This window comes from Lotus japonicus, chromosome 1 (genome assembly GCF_012489685.1).
Source record: "Lotus japonicus ecotype B-129 chromosome 1, LjGifu_v1.2".
Lineage (NCBI taxonomy): Eukaryota > Viridiplantae > Streptophyta > Magnoliopsida > Fabales > Fabaceae > Lotus > Lotus japonicus.
Window position 1 is genome coordinate 76,632,354 of NC_080041.1, and position 20,330 is coordinate 76,652,683.

The 20,330-nt window shown below is 33.7% G+C and overlaps 2 protein-coding genes across 2 annotated transcripts; both read right to left on the minus strand.

Annotated features, from left to right (window-relative positions):
• Positions 1 to 4,532: 4,532 nt before the first annotated feature.
• On the minus strand, positions 4,533 to 5,461 carry LOC130732064 (cell wall / vacuolar inhibitor of fructosidase 2-like). The gene has a single exon (XM_057584188.1). It carries the CDS (start codon positions 5,243 to 5,245, stop codon positions 4,709 to 4,711), a length of 537 nt encoding a protein of 178 aa, XP_057440171.1. The 5' UTR covers positions 5,246 to 5,461; the 3' UTR covers positions 4,533 to 4,708.
• Positions 5,462 to 9,039: 3,578 nt separating this feature from the next.
• Positions 9,040 to 18,959, minus strand: LOC130712627 (probable inactive ATP-dependent zinc metalloprotease FTSHI 4, chloroplastic). Its single transcript, XM_057562452.1, has 17 exons — positions 18,527 to 18,959; positions 18,006 to 18,261; positions 16,774 to 17,146; positions 15,567 to 15,825; positions 14,775 to 14,906; positions 12,892 to 12,966; positions 12,693 to 12,818; positions 12,489 to 12,598; positions 12,332 to 12,410; positions 12,104 to 12,241; positions 11,904 to 12,015; positions 11,328 to 11,491; positions 11,114 to 11,219; positions 10,855 to 10,931; positions 10,409 to 10,552; positions 10,150 to 10,316; positions 9,040 to 9,600 (listed from the first exon to the last, which is right to left on the minus strand). The coding sequence occupies exons 1-16, from the start codon at positions 18,767 to 18,769 to the stop codon at positions 10,173 to 10,175; spliced, it is 2,538 nt and encodes an 845-aa protein (XP_057418435.1). The 5' UTR covers positions 18,770 to 18,959; the 3' UTR covers positions 9,040 to 9,600; positions 10,150 to 10,172.
• Positions 18,960 to 20,330: the final 1,371 nt, after the last annotated feature.

Genomic DNA, 20,330 nt, shown 5'->3' on the forward strand with positions numbered 1-20,330 from the left:
ATGAATATATATAAAGCCACTAATGGGGTTACCAAAGGTTGCCATGGAGAGTGTGGGTTTGGAGGCTTTGTCCGTAATTGCAATAATGAGATAAATGGTTTTTATTTAGGATCTTGGGGGTGGGTTTTGCTTTTGAAACAGATGTGATGGCGAGGCTCGGTCCCATTTCTTTTTTGCTTCTATTTATCTTTCTTGCATTATTCCTTAAAGCAACAGGTCATGGAAAGTGGAATGTCATGCTTATTTTTGGAGGTGGAAATTTACTGGCTATTATAATCGAGCTTGAGACTTCGTGCAGTTTTGTCAGCTAGCAGGAACTACATGCCATTAGAGCTGATCTTTCTATTTCTTTATTGTTTGCTGCTATTGTTTTTTGTGGGGGGTGGTTTTGTTTAGATTTTTTTAGGTATATTTGGTGCTTGATTTTTGTTTCAGTGATCTTTTTTCTCTCCTAGGGCTTTTCCTACTGAATTTTTTCTAGGGAGATTTTAATTAGGCTCTCTCATGAGTTGCTTTTGGCATTAAGTTTTTGTGGGTTTTTTTTCATTCTACATGAGAGGAATGTTCTCATGAGTTTTTTACTCATTCATCAATAAAATCTCTTTGTTCTCAAAAATAAAAAATAAGGCCACTAAATTTACTTTTCCTGGTGGCGATATTCTTGCACATAACCATTGTAAAATTTGTATCATCTTTTACACGATAAAATTGCTCTAATCAAAGTATGCATGAATTTTTTACCTACTGTTTTAGTAGGTTGTGTTTTACGGCATTTCTTCATTTGAAACTATACTTTCATGAGAACTATGTCTAAAATAGATTAGTAGACATGGTAAAAGTAACTTACATAGAACGTAATTTACATGGGTTGATGAACAAAGAAAAATAGTGGGAGAAATAAGCAGAGTAACAAAGAAGGAATAAATTGATTAATTTTTTACTTCTGGTGTAAGACAAGTGTCCTCCTTCGAAGACAATTCTGTTTGAGCCGGGAAAATCCACATCATGGTGGGGCTAACTCTCCGAACGGGGTTTTTTTCCATATACAAGACTCGATGAGTTAATTTTTTTAAAGAAAATTAGAAAAAATACTAATTTTTAAATAAAATTAGAAAAAATATTAATTTTTATAGATAACTTTTAGGAGTAAATATGTATAAAAGTACAATAATTTGATAGCCAAAATATGTTGCACCGGAATTAAAAAATATTAATACATTTATAGTCTATATTTACTTATGTTAAATAACACGGTCAAGCCCTGATAGAAAGGAATATTCTATATTAAAATACTTTTATGTTAAATCTATTTGGAAAAAAAATTTATAGTTATTATTTTAAAAAGCTCCCAGAGGAAGGAACATTAAAATAATTTTAATATTACATATACATCAAGTGAAACACAAGAGAAAGTCCTCCATGTCTCTTTGAACACCTAGGTTGAGAACCTGATTCCTATGAGTTGCACCTTTAACCTTATTAATACTTTATATATTTTTTGAACTTTTTATAATGGTAAAGAAAGTATTTTGGGTACAAGTACTTTTAATCTTATTTTCCATTTTTTTATACTAGAAAAGAACAATTACTATAAACAAATCTTGAAACCGTATTTTAAATGATTTGCCATAATTATCTAAGATTTACCTAGATTACTCCTTATTAAATTACCTGTGGTTTTGTAATGTGTGATTTTTCTCACGAAGAAGTATTGCATCTTTGAACAAGTTGTAGAAAGTGGGGACGAATGCTATATGTGGCTCTCCCTCTGTATTTCTCTTTTGATGACCTCTACTCGTTGTGATTTGCAGAAGTTCTTTAGATATGCAATTCTTCCATTTTCTAATTCTCTGAGAAAATAGATTTTGTTGGAATCTTTGTTTTTTCTGAGTGGGTTTGCTCGGTTTTGTTTTTTTTTCTACAATAAAAGATAGGATGAAAGCATATGGATTTGATTCACATTTTGTTTGAGGAAAGCATATTGGAAACTGAATTGGATTTTAGTTTTTGTTTAGTCCAACTACTCTGTCTTTGCAGACTTGAAGAAATATTCTTAGTTTATTTGGGAGATGATTCCAATGCTGGTTTTGTTGCAGGAACTCTATCAGCTGGTCTAGATGTCCGCTAGATGTGGTAGAAACTCGAATGCAATAGTTGTTTGTTTCTGTAGATTTGGTGGGATCTGCTGTGTCCAAGTTTTTTTTTTTTTACTTCTACGGATATCTAAAATCTCCTCATATTTTCTATCTTTTAGAACTTGCCCAAATTAAGAGCAAACACTAAGAGTATTTATTTCTTTGAAGAAGGTCAAAGGACAAAGTAGAAGAAGCATAAGAGAAAACTTGCATTAACCAAAGGAGAAGCACACCATTTCTTAGTGCTAGCGAGGAGTTGGACATGTTGCATTCTATCTTACATCTGGTAGTAAAGAAACATGTTGAGGTGAAAGAGAGCAAGTTGAGCTATGATTGAGATGAGACAAGAAGTGGGAAGGTTGTGGGAAAATATTTCTTTTATTAATATAAGTGGAAGTGAAATTTAGCATCTCAAATGATAGATTTTGGCCAATTTTGGTTTGTCATTGTCTGTAGATTTGGTAAATGTACAAACATTGACTTGACTGAGATTTGTGGAGAATTATGATTCACTGGATTTTTGAGGCATTCTTTGTAATGAAAATATGTTGAATTATAGGCGTAGGGAAAATATGTTGGCTTTTACTTTCTAAGTATTTGATCCTAGATTCTAAAATTTTTTACTTCTTTTTTGTCCCTCCATTTTTCTCTTTTGTTAGAGAGTTTGTATTTTCAGTGTTTAGCCTCCATAATGTTTTATACTAATTCATGATTTGCTATAAATTTAATTAGTTAATCGATATGGTTTGCTATTAAAATTAACACTAAAAATGGTATGGCGGTGATACTGTTGACGTGTCTGATGAAGTTTGTAGGTGGTCAGGGCTATGGCCTATGGGGATATGTGACATAATTGAGTTTGTCTGAGCAAGACCACAAACAATGACCGAGTGAGTATTGATTATCATGATTTTATAAAGATATCAAGTTAATTTGTTTATGTAGGTATCCTGCAATATTGACTCAAACTTGGATGGCTTGGAATAAGCACAATAATGTCATACTTTATGATTTATATTTCACAATCATGATTTGTGCTACTAGCACATTCATTTTTTATTAAGATTAATATGTTGGTAATTCTTTATATCTATGATTTGTGCTATTATCTTCATGTTCATGAAGAATGTGAAAGGAGTTCATGTTGATCTAGATCAGGCTTAGAAGATAAGTCTTTTTGTCCACTTTGCTTAGCATTTCAGACTCTTCTATTTCATCTGTTGTTTAATATATTATCAATAATCAAAGGATTGATTGATGTATCAAATACAATAGACATATTCCTCGTTCAACGCGCGGGTAAGAAAACACTAGTTTAATCACATTTGAAACAGTTATTATAAAAAATTAAATTTAAAATAATAATATTTTATATTTATATTATTTTTTATCTATTTTACTTTTTATTTTGTACATCGGAAAGATAAATTGTACCCACCAATAATCGATCCCTGAACCTCTCTTACCTAACTCATATGTCTCTCAACTCCTACCAATTGAGCTATCCTACGGGGACTATCTATTTTACTTTGAACTTATACTATAAATTAATTTAAAATAATTATTTATAAATAATATATTTTAGTTGTTAAATAAAATATATTGTCTCTGTGCATTGCCCGTGTTAAAACTCTAGTTTAAATATGAAGATTTATGAAAGAGAAAAACAAACATAAATTTCATACAAAATTTCAATGCGAGAGGTTTTCGTTCCCTACACACAACATGCTTTTACAGTAATACTCATACTATAAATTTCCCCCTAGCGGTCTAGCACACGAGTAAACGAAAGAGAGAAAGAAGAGAAGAAACATATGATATAAATAGGATATGATATAAAAGAATTAAAAGAAATAGAAAGAAAAATATAACGTATGTGCGAGTGTGTATCCTATTTGAATGTCTAAAACATAAGATTATAAATTTTAACAATGATATAAAATGATGATTTTTTCACACTTCAGTATTTACATGAACATCCACTTCACCTATTTTTATTATTTTCTTATCACATATTTCATCGCAACTATTCCTTTCTTTTAGCTTCGTCTGGAGTCGTGTGCACCCGTACTCGTAAAGTAATTTTTATTGGTTTCATATTTAATTAGTGACAAAAATGCAGTCACTAATTTCCATCCTTGTTAGAAATGAAACTAGTTAAAACGACCTTCGAGTACCGGTGCACTACCTAATATAACCATTGAACCTTTTCTTATTTTCTTTTGACCTGACTAAGACCAATGCACTAATTAATCAATGTCAATGATCTCCCAAATAATTGAAGCACTTCATTAGTGGGAAATAAATTATTTGCACAGTAGCTAGTCCTTATCTACTTTTCGCAGCACTAACTAGCTTCATCCAAATAATTGAGGCAGACCTAGATAAACATGCAAATTGGATAAACTGAAGTTGAATATGTCTGAATAATTAGTTACTCTGAAGAGCATGCGCACAAGTATGAATTATTCCTTAGAACATAAAATGATATATATGGTAGAAAAACTAACACACCAGAGAATATGGTTTGCATAACAAAGTTGAATTTATACACAAATAAATGCTCGTAAGTCCTACCAATTGAGATTATCAATGATCCCCAATGCCACATCACAGATATGCCTCAAACCTTTTTCTCTAAGAGCAAGCTCAGGAGGATAAACCAAATCAGAATATCTTTTGAATGCATTGTGACAAGCATTTGGGTAATCTTTGGCAGCAGTGATGTGCATGTAAGCATAGTCATACACCTCAGTTTCCAAGTCCTGCACCGAAGCTTGGAGGGCATCACCAGCATAGGTGTACTTATCTGCACACTCCTTGAGGACCCTTTTCAAGGTAGTGTTGTTGGAAGGACTTAGCAACTTAGAAGAGAGGTAAGAAGAAGTGGAGGTTGCATTTGTCATTCCAATCCCAACCATGATCACAGCTAGGCCTTTAGGATCTGCATTTGGGCTGCTAGGATCTGATTTCAGGGAAGAGAAGCAGAGACTGTAGTACTTGGTGTTCTTGCAAGTTGTTTTGATCAAAGTGGTATCTCCATTCACAAGTGCATAAGGATGAGGGTGTGCTGCAAAGAGGAGAATCAGCAAGAAGATCTTAGCAGTCATTGTGAAGTGTTGGGTGACTCTGGCTTTTCTTGAGAAATTATTGAGGGGAGAAGTGAAAAGGGGGGAGAGATTTCAAACTACAAAGAAAATTGAGGCACTAAAGTCAAGAACTTGAGTCATATGGCTCCTTTTCTTCTTCAGATCTTATTTAGACCCAGCTTTGTCTTGAATGAATATTAAATGTTTTACTTTATGCTAGGCTTGTAATAGGATATCAAATTCTTGAAATAATATTACCACCAAACGTGTAGATTAACTAGCATGAATTTATTTTAGTTTAAATAAAGGTTTCGAGCTCGAGTCTCTTTTGATGCAGTTGCGTTAAATATTTGGTAGAAAAAGTTTTTTTTTTTGCAGTTCATTGTGATTCTATCGGGCTCGAACAAGATGGAAACGATGCATGTGTGCTTTAAGGAAAATCTTGCAATATTCTATGTACTATGTAGGATTGGTGGGGTAATTGCAATATTCTATGTACCATGTAGGATTAGTGGGGTAATTGCATGTAACATTTTCAACAAGAGTCACATGATGAAAGCTGTTCACAAGAGAATCTCTCACTACAAGGACATCACTTCTAGCTGTAAATGTGATACTTATTTGGGGGATACCCCATAAGTTGTCAAAAATGAGTTGTTTTTTTCTTCTTGTATTTACTACTTCATGAGTGATTCATGGCTTTATTTGGAAGATGAGCTACTCATGAGGCTTTCTTTGCCTACTAGCAAAACTTCTCAGAGCAAGGAGTCACGGGTCATAAACCAACAAGAATCTAAACTCAGTTTCATATCTATTTCCTGCTTTGGCAATGGGAAAAGGCCATAACACCTGGACAGTGGTGCATTGGCCACTGGAATAAGCTTTAACCTCAGATTATTTGGTCCTTCTAGATTTTTATAGGCCTAAAAAGTTGTAAATTGTTTGGCTCACTTTTCTCAGAAGATGTAGATTTTTATATAAAGCAACAATATTTCCTTAGAAAGCAATAATCAACTCATAACAGGTAAGGATATGATTTGATGAGATTTTTGGTAGACGTTACCAACATAAAAAGTGCATTTTTGAAAGTTCTTCTACCGTTAATTCTAAAGTCAAAATCAATTCTAGAAAACCCTAAAATCATTTCAAGGAAGAAGCATATGTGAGAGCATGTTTGGTAACTCACCAACGCTTGCAAGTGTTGCTTCAGCGTATATATGCCTCAACAGTTAGCCAGTCGCAAAAGCAAACTCACAGAGAAGCTTCTGGGTTCGAGAATTAATTCTAAGCAAAAACTATACATAAACATTGTTTTGTTACACTGATCACAGCTACATGTATTCTTCTGTAGATTTTTTTTCCTATTCCCAAAATGATTAATTTATGGAAATTCTGTTCAGTCTAATGGATTATACAATGCAGGCCATCCTCCCCTTTAAGCATGTGCTCAAAGGCTTTGTTGATTTCTGAGAAAGGTACTTCATGGTGATGAATTTCTCAAGCTCAAGTTCCTGTCACATTTGTAAAATTTCAGAAGGAAAAGAGAGTGAGAAAAAAGTAAAGAGCAAACTTTCCATGTGATGACTGGTGAAAAGTAAAGATTAAGAAATTAAACTAAAGGGAATAAAGAGAAAAAGAAAGTGAGAGATGTGATGTATAATAGGAAAAGAAGAAAAAGAAAGAAAAAAATTCTGAAAAGTGATTGAAAAAGAAATGTAAAAAATAAGAACTCTGGCAATGTGTGGATGCATGTAAATTATAGCTATGCCATCACCAATCTCCAATTCAAACGTCATTGCCAATAATGATGAGATCAATTATGGCCCGTTTGGTGGTCAGGATAGGATATGATAGGATATGATATGTGAACATGATATCAACAGGATAGAATAAGAGCAGGATAGACTCTTATCATATCCTGTGTTTGAGGTGCACATGATAAGAACAGGATATGATAAGGAAAAATGTATCAGATTTATATTTGAATAAAAAATACATTTAAAATTGATCATTCTATTAAATTTAATTTCTTTACATTTTCATGAATGAGTCTATATTTTAAAATAAATAAAATTAATTTAAATTTTATTAATTAGCCTATTTTATTGTTTTGAAGATGTCCTATATGTTAAATAAAATTATGCAGTTAACCGATTGGTTTTCAATTAGTTGTGACACGTGATAATTAACAATAAAAGTTAACTAAATTAAGAATATTATTATTTCAAAAGTACTTTATATTTGAATTATAAATTATTATATAAGTAGATAAGTAGTTTTAAATAATAGGAGATGAAAATAAAAGATTAATCTACTACTATTAAAAAATCAATATTTGTAATCAATGTTTTTCACTTAGTTGTGACACGTGATAAACAATAAAAATTAACTAAATTAAAAATATTATTATTTCAAAAATACTTTATATTTAAATTATTATATAAGTAGATAAATAATTTTTAGATAATAGGATATGAAAATATTAAATTAGTCTATTATTATTAATAAATCAATATTTGTAAGTGAGTAGTCTATTTTACAATTTATGAATAATAATTTTATTTATTTTTATTTTAGTTAAATTAATATTTTTATATTTATTAATTAATATTATTATAAATTATAAATTATATAATATTAAAATAAATTAATTTGGAGTTAGGATACTGAAAGAAAATATATAACTGGTATCCTATCCTGCTCTATCCTAACTCCCCCCTCAGGATAACTTTTACACATGATTGACAGGATAGGATATGAAACAAGATAGTGTTATCATATCCTGCTGACGCAACAAACAACAGATAACAACAGGATATGATTATTATCCTGTCTTATCCTATCCTGTCCTGGTAACCAAACGGGCCCTTAGGTTCTCTTTCATCAAACTTAATTCTGAAATGCAGAAGCTACTTCTAAAATAAGTTTTATCCCAAAATAGATTCTAACTTCAAAATCAATTGTAAAATGGTTTCCAAACATGAATGGGGCATATAGTTACTAAGGAGTGTACCCTTGAGAGTCTTTTTATTCAATAAATCAATAGGATGGGGTCTGAAAGCATCATCTTTATTTGGCACACCAACAAGTACAGCAACACCCCATCCCTACACAAATTAAAGTTCTATACAAGTCTAAATGTGAAGGGAGGAATTGTGGTTGAAAACATGATTCAATGCACTCTAGTTAAAATCATGGAACTCACCAATTGAATGGAGAAACTTGAAAAAACTTACATCATGCACGCAGTCAAATGCAGAGATCATATATAGCACTCATACTTATAGACTTATAGTGCACTCAACACTCCGGTCAACTCCCCTCCCCGTCATTGACTTGTTTGGATCAATTTTTCTTTCCTCGAAATTAATCTTGAATCTCATATGCTATTGAGATGTATCACAGCGATCATACAGTGTAAGCGGAGGAGGTTCCAACAAAATGGTATATGGGTTGTCCCTTATCTCTTCATAGAGAAGACGGAAAAAAGAGCCATTAACATCAATCTATACATGCAGTAGTTCGTGATAACGTTGATTATCATTTTCTTAATTACACCTTATGCCCATCTAGTATTTCTCTAATACAATAAAGTATTCACTATTGAGTAACTCAGGTTAAAGAGTAAAATTAAAAAATATGTTTATAAAATAATAACATAATAATTGGATTTCTCCATCTACTTGTTTTCTTCTTACAAATATGCTTATTAAATTAGTAAGTTGCCCCACAATTGATTATTCTAAAAATTATTTTGAGAAAGTACAAAAATAATGAGAGAACCTCATTTGAGAATTGTTAGGTAAGCATGAGAGTATAACAAAACCATCAATATTATTTTCAAAATTGAACAGAGCAAATATCTAACTGATTCACCATTTTTCTGAGTGAAAATGTTAATTCAGTCAGTGTTTAAAAACTAAGATTACAAAGTAACATGTAACATCTATATAGAAACAATGGAAGACAATTGATAATTTACAATTGCCTCAATAACTTATCCCTATAATTTACAGTAAGTGTACTAATGCATCTCATTTACTCAACAGCTCAGACTAAAACTCCCATGCTCCCTTTGTGGCAAAAAGGTCTCTGACAAAATTGAATGAGGTAGGCAAGTCCCTTCAGCTAGATTGTTCAAGAGAGGATCAATCTTCATTTGGATAACAGTATTACACACTCCAACTGCAGGATTTCATCCTGATGGAGCAGCTTGCCAGAAAAAAAGGGCAGTGTACAATTTTACAACATTAGATCAGAGGAGAAAAAGCAGGAGTAACCAAGTTCACCCATAAATTCCACATAGAGGTGACATTGTTGCCATTTTTGTGACATAACCTACTGGTTTTCCATTCTTTCCTCCCCAATGAATGGACCTGCCCATGGAAATTTAAGTTAAGACAAGCATGCTCCAGCTGTCACCTTATTTCATTACTCACCACAACCAAAATCATAAACATTAAAGATAAGTGAAGTTTAATAGAATAAAGGATTTGACTCCTCTAAAGTGAGTGAGTCACTTTAGACGCTAAAGTAACTCATCATAACTGTTGAAGTCAACGGTTGAGATCAGGTACGGAATCAGGAAAATTGAATAATAGGGGCGAAAATTTATCACACTAAACAAAATTAAGAATGACTAATTAAAAAAGACAATATAAATTTTTTAAGGAGAGCGAGTGCAACATTGAACACTATTTTATTAAGAAAATAATTTCTCTCGGGGGGAAGCCCCATTTCTAATGGACCTAGGTCCGTCCCTAGTTGAGATTATGATCATGTACTTACATGTGTATAAGAAACTATGATGCTCTCTAAATCTCAACCATTTATTTCTCAATCAATGGTTGTGGTTGCTTACTTTACCCTATAAAGTAACTCTTTTACTTTAGAGGAGCTGAATCCTATAATAAATGCACACAAACCTGTCGGTCAAATATAAGTTCCTTCAAAGGAAATGGCTGGCCATCAAAAGTTGTGGTTTATCTTTCTCTTCTTCAATCTCCTTTGATGCTTCATCCTTCATATCTTGAACCTTTTTATCCCAGATATCATCTACTAGTTTCCAAGTTTCATCACTAACAATTTGTGTCTGCAGTAAAAGAAAATAAGCAAAAATTAGGGAGTACATATCAGTTGCATGACAAGTTAATGCAGCCTATAAAACAAGGTTAAGGTATAAACCTCTGTAGGGCGTGGTGCACCAAATGTTGAAAATCCAGCATTGCCTGGTCTAAATGTAACTCTTCCAGGAAGACTGATACCATGGATTCCCCATCGTCCAGCATAAATCAGTGCTCCATACTCATCCACTGGACTCACAGAAGGCTAAACAAGACCAGGAGAAAAATTATCTTCAAAAGATTACCATTTATTCAACAAAGAAGAATGATACATTTCAAAAGATATACATATAAATTGCTATTTGTAGAGCCTGCCATACTGAAATTCAAGTTTGAAATCACAAAAAATCTAAGAACTTTAAAGTAATAAACATCTCCCAGAACGCTATCTTGAAATGAGAGAATACTTTCAATTCATTAGAAATCTTAAAATCACAGCAATACAACAATGTCAAAGGAGGGCAACTGACAAAATAGAGAATATGCTCCACTTTTGTCTAAATCTACCTGCGCGACACGAGGAGCACTTTTATAAATGTCCCAGATCTCATCAGCTTTAATGTGCCCCTTTTCAAGCAAAATATCTGCATAACAAGTAAGCATATAGAAATTCTGTCAGGCACCTCTTGATGAAAAATTATCAATACTTGTTAACTTACAGTATTACTTAATTCTTAAAAACAGATCTTGACTATCATGAACGAATCTAAATAACAGCTAGAAGAAATTGCTAATTTGTTAAATGCAAATCACGAGAGAACCAGACCTGTGATTGTCTCTACTGCTGAATGGTACTCGTTTAGTACAGATGAACACTTCCCTGTAGCATAACGCATATACTCATCTCGGAGTGCTTCAAGCTTCATTGCAAGCTGTACAAAACAACTAAGTTGTGACACAACTAGATACATAAAACACTTCTGTCAAGGGAAAGAGTGTACTGAAACACAAGCTACAAGACTCAGATCCCACAGACATACATTAGGCACAAGATCACTTTGGTTTTTGTAAAAGGCTTTCCCAAATGCAGTCATTCCTGTCTGCAGAATTAAAAATTCAGCACGCCTTGAAGCTTCTAATGTTGCCTTTGCAGATATCCAACACAAGTTGTCAATCCCGAACATCTCCTCCTCGATTACTCTAGCTACAAATTTAAATGAGCAAATAGTTTAATAACCAGAGTCCCAATCCTAGTTAATCACTTCCATGGCTAGCTACAGTAAGTTCTATGTGGGCTCAATGGTAAATCATCTTGCATTGGAAGTTCACATGTTGAAACCTACCGCTAGTATCCTTAATCTGAGGGCGGGGGGGAGGGATTGTTAAATTGGGCATCATTTGATTACTTCAAAGATTCACAAAATAAAAAGGCAAATGGACATTTCAAGGGAGAGAGAAACACTTGTTGATTTGTCATTCATCCTACTATAATTATTATTCAAGAAATGAGACATGAAATGTTCACAAAACAATATGTCAATGATGAAAGATTCATAGATCAAATCGTATTAAAAAATAAAAAACTTTCCAAAATGACTTGAAACTAAACAACTTACGAGCACAAGCACGAACTATAGAGTTTACGTAATCTGATTTCCTTGCAAAAACCTGACCAGAAATTTCAGTATAACGCATATTTGGCTGGCTGCGGATAGAATTTATATCAGTCTGCAAACAATAAAAACACAATGACAAAGATGAAACCATTATGTTTACACAACTAACTTTCTGAACAAAATAAAGAAAGAACAGTTACCTCAACAAAAGGGCGGTGGGGTTCAGGAAAATAACATGCAAGAACAGCAACAGCTGCTTCTCTGTATGCCAATCTCAGTTTCAATTCTTCAGGAATTTCTGTACTATCCTCTTGCCCCGTTTCAAATGTTCCCTTTTGCTGCAAGTCCACAAGATTCATGAGAGGTTATAAAAATGCACTGAATACATCCTAAGAAAGAAGGTTATTGCCCAGTCAGAAATCACCAACCCTCTTTAATGCCTCAAGCAGCTCATCTCTCCCAATGTAGTCCAAATCCTTCCTGGCTGTCAAAATTCCAGCTTCATTCCTGCCATTTGAATCATGATATATCATATTGTATTCTGATAATAAATTGATGCAGCAATTTCAATAGGATATTATTTACAGTATATTTTGCAGCTCGGCCCCAGTAAAATCTTCTGTAAGCTCAGCAATTTCCTTAAGTAGAATCTCTTTTTCCTCCTCTGAGCGAAAAAATTTATTCCTAGCATGCACCTAGTTTGCATCAAAAAAAAAAAACAGAAGGAAGGTTAAGAAATACTAGAGGAAGCTGGGATCCCAATAACTAACAATTGCCGGGGTAAAATACCTTCAAAATGGCAAATCTTCCATCTTTTGATGGCAAACCAACTCTGATAATCTTGTCAAAACGACCCTTCCTCAATAGAGCAGGATCAAGAATATCCAATCTATTTGTAGCACCTATCACGAGCACCTGAAAGTCAAGTTTCATATATATTAAAATCAATTAACATCTTTATGATCCCAGAAACCAGTTACAAGCTTACCTGTGCTGTAGAAACTTTGAATCCATCCATCTCAGTCAGTATCTGAAGTAATCCTTGTTCCCTTTCAGCACCTCCCTATATAATGTGATTACAAACAGAGGTAATGGAACCGGTGAGAACTTCTAAGTAAGAAAAGTAAGAAACCATATCTTATCGCAGGCAAGATGAATTACATATTCTGCAGGAAATGCGATTAAACCTTTACCAACAATCTACATGACATAAAGTTCAGCACGATAGCCCCAGAAGGACCAAGAAAAGTCTTCAAATTACATTGGATGAAATTCTAAAATCACTGTACCTCATATAGTTGCTAGTTAATCACAACCTTTCTTACCTTCTTACCTTCTAAAACATGACCATATTCAAAGCCCATTGCAATCTTGTGAATAACAAAAAAATTATAACCCGAACACATGAAAATATGTAGTCTTGTTTTTTTTTTCTTATCAATGAATAATCCCAAGAAATTGTGATTTTTTGTTAGAATTAAATGTAAGATAAGCATATATAAGATGAGTAGTATTAACTCTTAGCGACTCATATCATAAGTGACTAGTACTTATCAGCTCTAACTTAGAACATTGTTACACTTGTAATTAATATTGTAATATGAATATTTAATGTGGGGATGATGGGATCCCTGCAGATGACCATTGGCCTACAAACCAGCCAAGCTAACTGTCCAACGGAAGTTATCAAATGCACACAAAATAACAAACACTAAATACAATAAGAGGAAATGAGTACTATGTTTCCAATGTTACCTTTTAACTTGAATCTACCAAAACAACTTCAAAGGTAAATAAAACAATTACAAACAACAACTAAAGCCATTTTCCACTAGGTAGGGTCAAGTACATGAATTAAATGAAGCCATAATATCATGTCATAAATCATGTCTAAAGATAGACCATTTAAATCCAAATTCCCTTAATTGTTTGACCTATAATTTTCTTTGATCTCCCTCTATCTCTTAACTATTAGACTATCCTCCATCCAATATACCCTCCTTACCAGTGTTTCTACAAGTTTCCTCCACATGTCCAAACTACCTAAGATGAGACTCTACCATCTTTTCTAGAATAGGAGCCAACCCAACTTTCTCCTGAATGCTTTGATTTCGAATCCTATCTCGTTTTGAGCGGTCACTCATCCATAATAACATTTTTCATCTTTGTCGCATTAAGCCTGCTTTAATGCTGGCTCTTTATTGATCACCGTTGAGGTTCATATAACACAGACACAATAAGAAGGATTTGGCAATATAAGCCTTTGGAAAAATAAGAGTTATAACATTAGGTCTTTGAAAAGGACAAACAATTAAGAAAGATAATATCAGACTTTGGAAAACGTGGCACTATGCAATGTATGTTGCACTTTTTGTGCAGGTGGAAAATCTCCATTTTTTAGGATATCCTTTTAGATAAGCTGCTCTAGGATAAGATTCTGTGTTTGGCTTCCAGATGGTGTAAACATCATCACCTTTTTAAAGGAGTTCCCATTACAAATATGTTGGAAGGATTAGGTAGCAATCCTGCATTTTATGTTTCATTCCTTCTTGTCTACTTTTACTTTTCTTTTATTCTAAGGAGGATAATCCTCTTTTCCCTTTGTCTTCTCGTGCTCTATCTTAATGAATCTTCTTTTGCCCAGGAAAAAAAAGCCTTTGGAAAATTGATAATATTTTTAAAAAACTCCCACCGTTTCAAGATAAAGTCACAGATTAATGCTACTGAAATATAAAATCCCAATATCTCATATAATTCACTTATTTTATTCATTAAATTTTACACACACACACACACACACACACACACACACACACATATATATATATATTTAGGAGTGCGTGAAGAATGAATAAGTTGTTTGTATCTTACTCCACCAATATCAGGTCCTCCACGCTTGCTACCAATGGCATCTATCTCATCAATAAAGATTATAGAAGGTGCAAATGATCTTGCACTCCCAAAAAGGTCTTTAACACGGGACGCAGCAACCCCTACAAACATCTGGGGGTGGGGCAAATTGAATGAGTCAATTTCCTTTCAACATTAATCAAGTTTTATGCATGCAATATTTCACATTTCACAGGTATTCTCATCATAGACTTCATTCATTTGGACAAAAGAACACTGAAGTAAATGATCTAAATACAATTTGTTAGCACCCTCCAATTAATTCCGTATTTATATGTGTGTTGTGTATAGATTGCAAGAAAGATTGACTATTAGATACATATTATTAGCTAATGATTATTAATATGCTAGTTAGCCTTGTTAAATTTTAGAGTAAAGTGTAAACAGACAGTTTGGCTTTTCAAAGGTGCAAGTATCATCAATTTGGTCCTTCAATCACAAATACATCAAAATAGACCATTAATGTCAACTTCTGCTATCATATTATTAGTCCATTGGAAGGACCAATTTGATGACAAAAATAGACATTGAAAGACCATTTTTATGGATTCATTATTAAAGAACCAAAATGGTCACATTTGAATTTTTTGGAACACAAATATGGATGTTTAGTCAAAACTTTATCTTCAATCCAATAAATTAAAATATTTAATGATTTTGGATTAAGATTTTGAACAAAAAAATTGTTCAACAGTTCTGCTTCTTGCTAACTTCAATTCAATGCATATGAACATCAATGAAAAGAGCCAGCACCTCTACAAAATCTGTGCCACTAGCTGCAAAAAAAGGTAACCCTGCTTCACCTGCAATGGCTTTAGCCAGTAAAGTTTTACCAGTTCCAGGAGGCCCATGAAGAAGTACCCCTTTAGGACAATAAATTCCTGTGTCTTGAAACTCGTCTTCATTCTTTAAAATTCGGACAATCTCTTGTAGTTCCCGCTTTATGTATTCCTGGCCAGCAAAATCATCAAATGTAACACCAGTTCTTTCTTCAGCAGATATAAATTTAGCCCTGAGGGAAAAGCATAATAATTAGATTCCAGCATAATGAGATTGGTTGTTATAATTTTTTTTTTCTCTTTATTTAAAGAAATTTCACTTAAAACTTTCTAACTATTTTCAAAACATAACCAGATGTTGTGAACCAGTCACTACTAAACCAGATTTCTTATAACATGCAGTGTTTGCAAAAATGTTTAAACAAAAAATTCTCATGTATGAGTGACTAGTCCCCGTGAAATGAGGTCAGTATCATAAAGGTGAAGTAAAGCACAAAGACCTAAGACAAGAAAAAATCAGCATAGTGCCATATATGATATATTGACTAGTGATGAATGAATCAAAAGATAAAATGGTGAGGTAAATCCAAGCTGGGGAGGCAAAGTGTATTGCCAATTTGCCTTTAAGTATGCCCATACAAATACCTAAAAGAAATTTGAGCAGGACAATTCAATCCTATAATTGAAAAAACAAATACTTCTTTCTAAATGATTGAGGCCCATAAGTTAACTGTACAACTACAATCAGTTGCGAAGTATTTAGATTTAAAAAGTTAGAAGTCATATTCTGCAGACTATTCTGAATTCAGACATGATTTATGAAACATAAAAGTTTGGGACAACTTTCCAAATAGCACTAGTATGCAGCACCTCTGTAGCTACCAAAACTAAGAGTAAGGGGATTAATGGCAGGTTCTACTAAAATTTCAAATTGTAAAAACAAGAAAGAGAAAAATGTAAGAACATCATATTTCCTTCCCCATGAATTGATTATAAATTTCTAATACAGGACCACCTACCCAAAAGCATTAGATGTTAAGGCCAAAGAAGTAGATAGATTCTCTAGTTTATCCTTATAGTAGAATGATATATCAACTAACTAGCTAAAAACTCTCAATGTACATAAGTGAAATTTCAGACAACCAAGGGGGAACTGCTAGAGAGAAAAATTCTCCACTTACCGACTCTTGCCTAGAGATCCAAGTGAACGACTTAAGACTGGCTGCTTAGTTGGTGGGCTTGGAGGACCCAGATCACAAGGTATCAACTTTGCATATATCGGTCTCATCAAATTATCAATCCACACATAAAATCCAACAGCAAGGGCAAGACGCATAGACCATATGACTGCAGTTGCAACAGATGAGTATACTTCAGCAGGTACAGCATCCACATTAATGACATCAACGTTTACAATTTGCTGATGTAGCTTTCTCCATACATCATTCCAAGAATCAATTGGCATTCGATCAACCGGATGACGCCGAAAAATAATATCCTTAGGATTCCCTTCAGTGCCTGATGGTTTCCCATTTTTGTAATATGGTAAAATGACTGCAAAAGATAGGCAACAAATATTCAGGAACGCACAATGCAGCCAGACTGGCCACATTACAAGACTGATTGTCTAAGCAGAGGAACATAACGTGAAATGACAAAAGTCCCAAATAGCACATGGTTTCAGAAGCTTAAATTGTCTATTGGGAAACAGTGAATTTTGACAGTGAACTGAATCAATCTGCCAAGATTGCACAAAAGAATTACATTTTCTCTCTCTCTCTCTCTCTCTCTCTCTCTCTGCTTCTTGAGTTACGAAATTTTAAAACGCCAAGGTTGCATGAAATGACAAGCAAATAAACTCACTGCCACTTGAGCCATCCTTTTACCCAATCCTTGCCACTGGACTTACTAAAAGAAAAGTGCACATTTAGGAACAATTGACATTTACTAAGCAAACTATGGTATCTCCTCCATTCTACTTCTAGCTATATGTGCCTACGGGCTACGGCTTCTGCTTTTTCTATCTTCTTAAAGGCTAGAAGGAGAAGTCGTAAAATTATATCACTCATTTTCATAACTTTCACAGTAAATACAGCAGCATCATGCACAAAGTGGAGGTGAACTAGAATTAAGATTATCAGCCAACTAAATGTGCAATCCAACATTTAAAACTTCACTTAACACAACAAACAAAACTAACAATCGGCAGAAATGCAAAGAGGATAGAATCGGGGTCTTGTCTATTTTCTTTCCACTAAAGTCAGCACCAACTTTATCCGTGTTAACTATCCTAAGAATCTCCTACAGTTATGTTCACATCAGCAAGAATCAAAGTACAGCTTGCGAAACACCAACATAGCATCTGCTTTCTCATCAAACATAATATTAAGTCCTAGAAGATAAAAACACCCACCTGATATTGTTTGACCATAATTAGAGTACTCCATAAATTGGACATTATTTGAGTCAAGAAGTTTCAAAAAATCACTGAAGTGAATCCTGTGTGAATTTTCAGGATCCCATTCACTTCCCTTCAGTTTTCCGCGCAAGGTCAACAAAGCCCTACTCCATGAGGAAGCCATCACAAGCTGCCTCTCCAACTGCACATTAGCCTTCTTGTCAAGTTCCTCCAACTCATTTACCCGCTTCCTCTCAGCCTCCTTCAGTTTCTGCACACAAACCCATCAATGAATTCACAATTTTCAAATGCAACATACCCGTCACGACACAACTCGCAGGTTCGAAAAAAGCAACCTTGCATTTCATCTACAACTACCCAAAAAAAAAATCAACAAAACAGAAAATGCCCAGTTCTAAAGCAACATTGCATTTCATCTACAACTACCCAAAAACAATAAAAATTTCAACTTAATACAAAACAGAAAATGCCCAGTTCAAAAATTCCATTTTTTTAAAAGGGTTGGAAATTTGAACCTCGAAAAGCTGAACAGACTCATCGTCCTCTTGTTCTTGTTCTTCTTCGCTGGGAGAAACAGAAGTAGAAGTGGAAGCAGTAGCTGTGAGTTTGCATTGAGCCTTGTGTCGGAATCTAGTTCGGAGAAGACGAGTGGAGCGAGGTGGAGAATGGAGAAATTGGGGGAAGAGGGGTTTAGGAGGGAACAAGGGTTTAGGGAGTTGAATGAAATCGATGGTGTTTGCAAGTTGAGAATTCATCATATTTGAATGAAACAGAAAGAGTTTGAATTCAACTTGACAGATTCATTGGTGTTGTCGAAGTTGCAGTGAAGTGGAACAAACTATGATATCCGAATGTTGCTGTGATTATCTGCTATCTGTTGTCTGCAACAGAACAAGAAAAGAGTTAACTCTTCATTGAAGAGAGTTGTGAGTGTCTCCCCTCAAATTATCAAAAACAAATGATAATTACGATAAAGTATAATATATTTAATTTTTTATAAAAAAAAATGGTAGAATGGAAAGAATAGAGTCAGTGCCATCCTGGGAGGCTTTCACTCCTATGTAAAAGTGTCGGGAGATCTCCTGATGAAGGTTGACCATTAACTAGAATTTTACTGGCCTCATGTTTCAAACCCTCGACCTATGGGGATGTGACAGTTAAACTCAAAACCTCAATTCTAAAGCCGATTTTGCCAAACCATACAATATATTTATGTTCTTATAAAAATAAATGAAATTAAAAAAAATGCTACTCAGACTTTCTTAACATTTCGCACTTTTTAACATTACAATTTGATCAATTTGTCCTCGAAGAATAACTTAAGTGGTAAGAGTTTAGGACATAAGGGTGAAGGGTTCGTACCCTGAAGGGGACTAATTTACTAACATTATTAACAACTAATATTTGCCTATAAAAAAAACAATTTGGTAACTTTAAAAAATAAAAACATTACAATTTGGTGGATTTTCAACTAACAGAAGAATGTGTAAAAGAGAAGAGAATGTTGTTTGCACACTGCTCCTAAAAATTCACACAAGATTCACTTCAGTGATTTTGAAATGTGTAGTAGACCACTAACTCTATAAATAGTAACAATATAACTTTAAAGATTAGATTTGTAAGATCAACAGTGATACGCAAACAACCAATTTTTTGTGGCGGTTTTTAATTGTCAGTACACTTTATGACGATTAAAAACCGCCATAAAAGTGACTGTCTGGTAGTGATTTGCACTGTTTGGGTGAACCACCAATCTTTCTCTTTTTGTTTAAAGATTAATTAAAATTGAGAATGTTTCCTTGTGAGAGTGAATTCTCTTATAGATTCTTCACTGAACCATTTACCGATCTCATCAAGAAATCATTTTCTTGTGGCGATCATACTTTGACTTATCAATATTTGATTGTGACGCCTTCACCCATTTTTCAATTTCTAGCAAACTTTTGAGTCAGTTTTCTTTTGATCATATCGCAGTTATGCTTCATATTTTTCAGTTTTTTAGTCAATATCGCAGTTCAGAAAATCATCTTTCACCATACTATAGAATGGCTCAATTTCGTGTTCTGTACCCAAGTTATGTTCCAGTCCTAGATCCAAAATTTCAAGAGGCTTATAAGGGAAATCTCATCAGTGCCCCCACTTTTGCTTCCATAGAAAATAAACTAGGGTAGTACTTGCTCTTTAGCACTTTCTCAACCAGTATGCCTCCCAATTCTAGTTTTCTTCTCTCGATTTTTCAAAAAGAAAGTCTAAAATGTGTTCAACTTTCAATTCTTTAGTCTAATAGAGATTTCTCTAACTTCGATGACTGCCTATGAA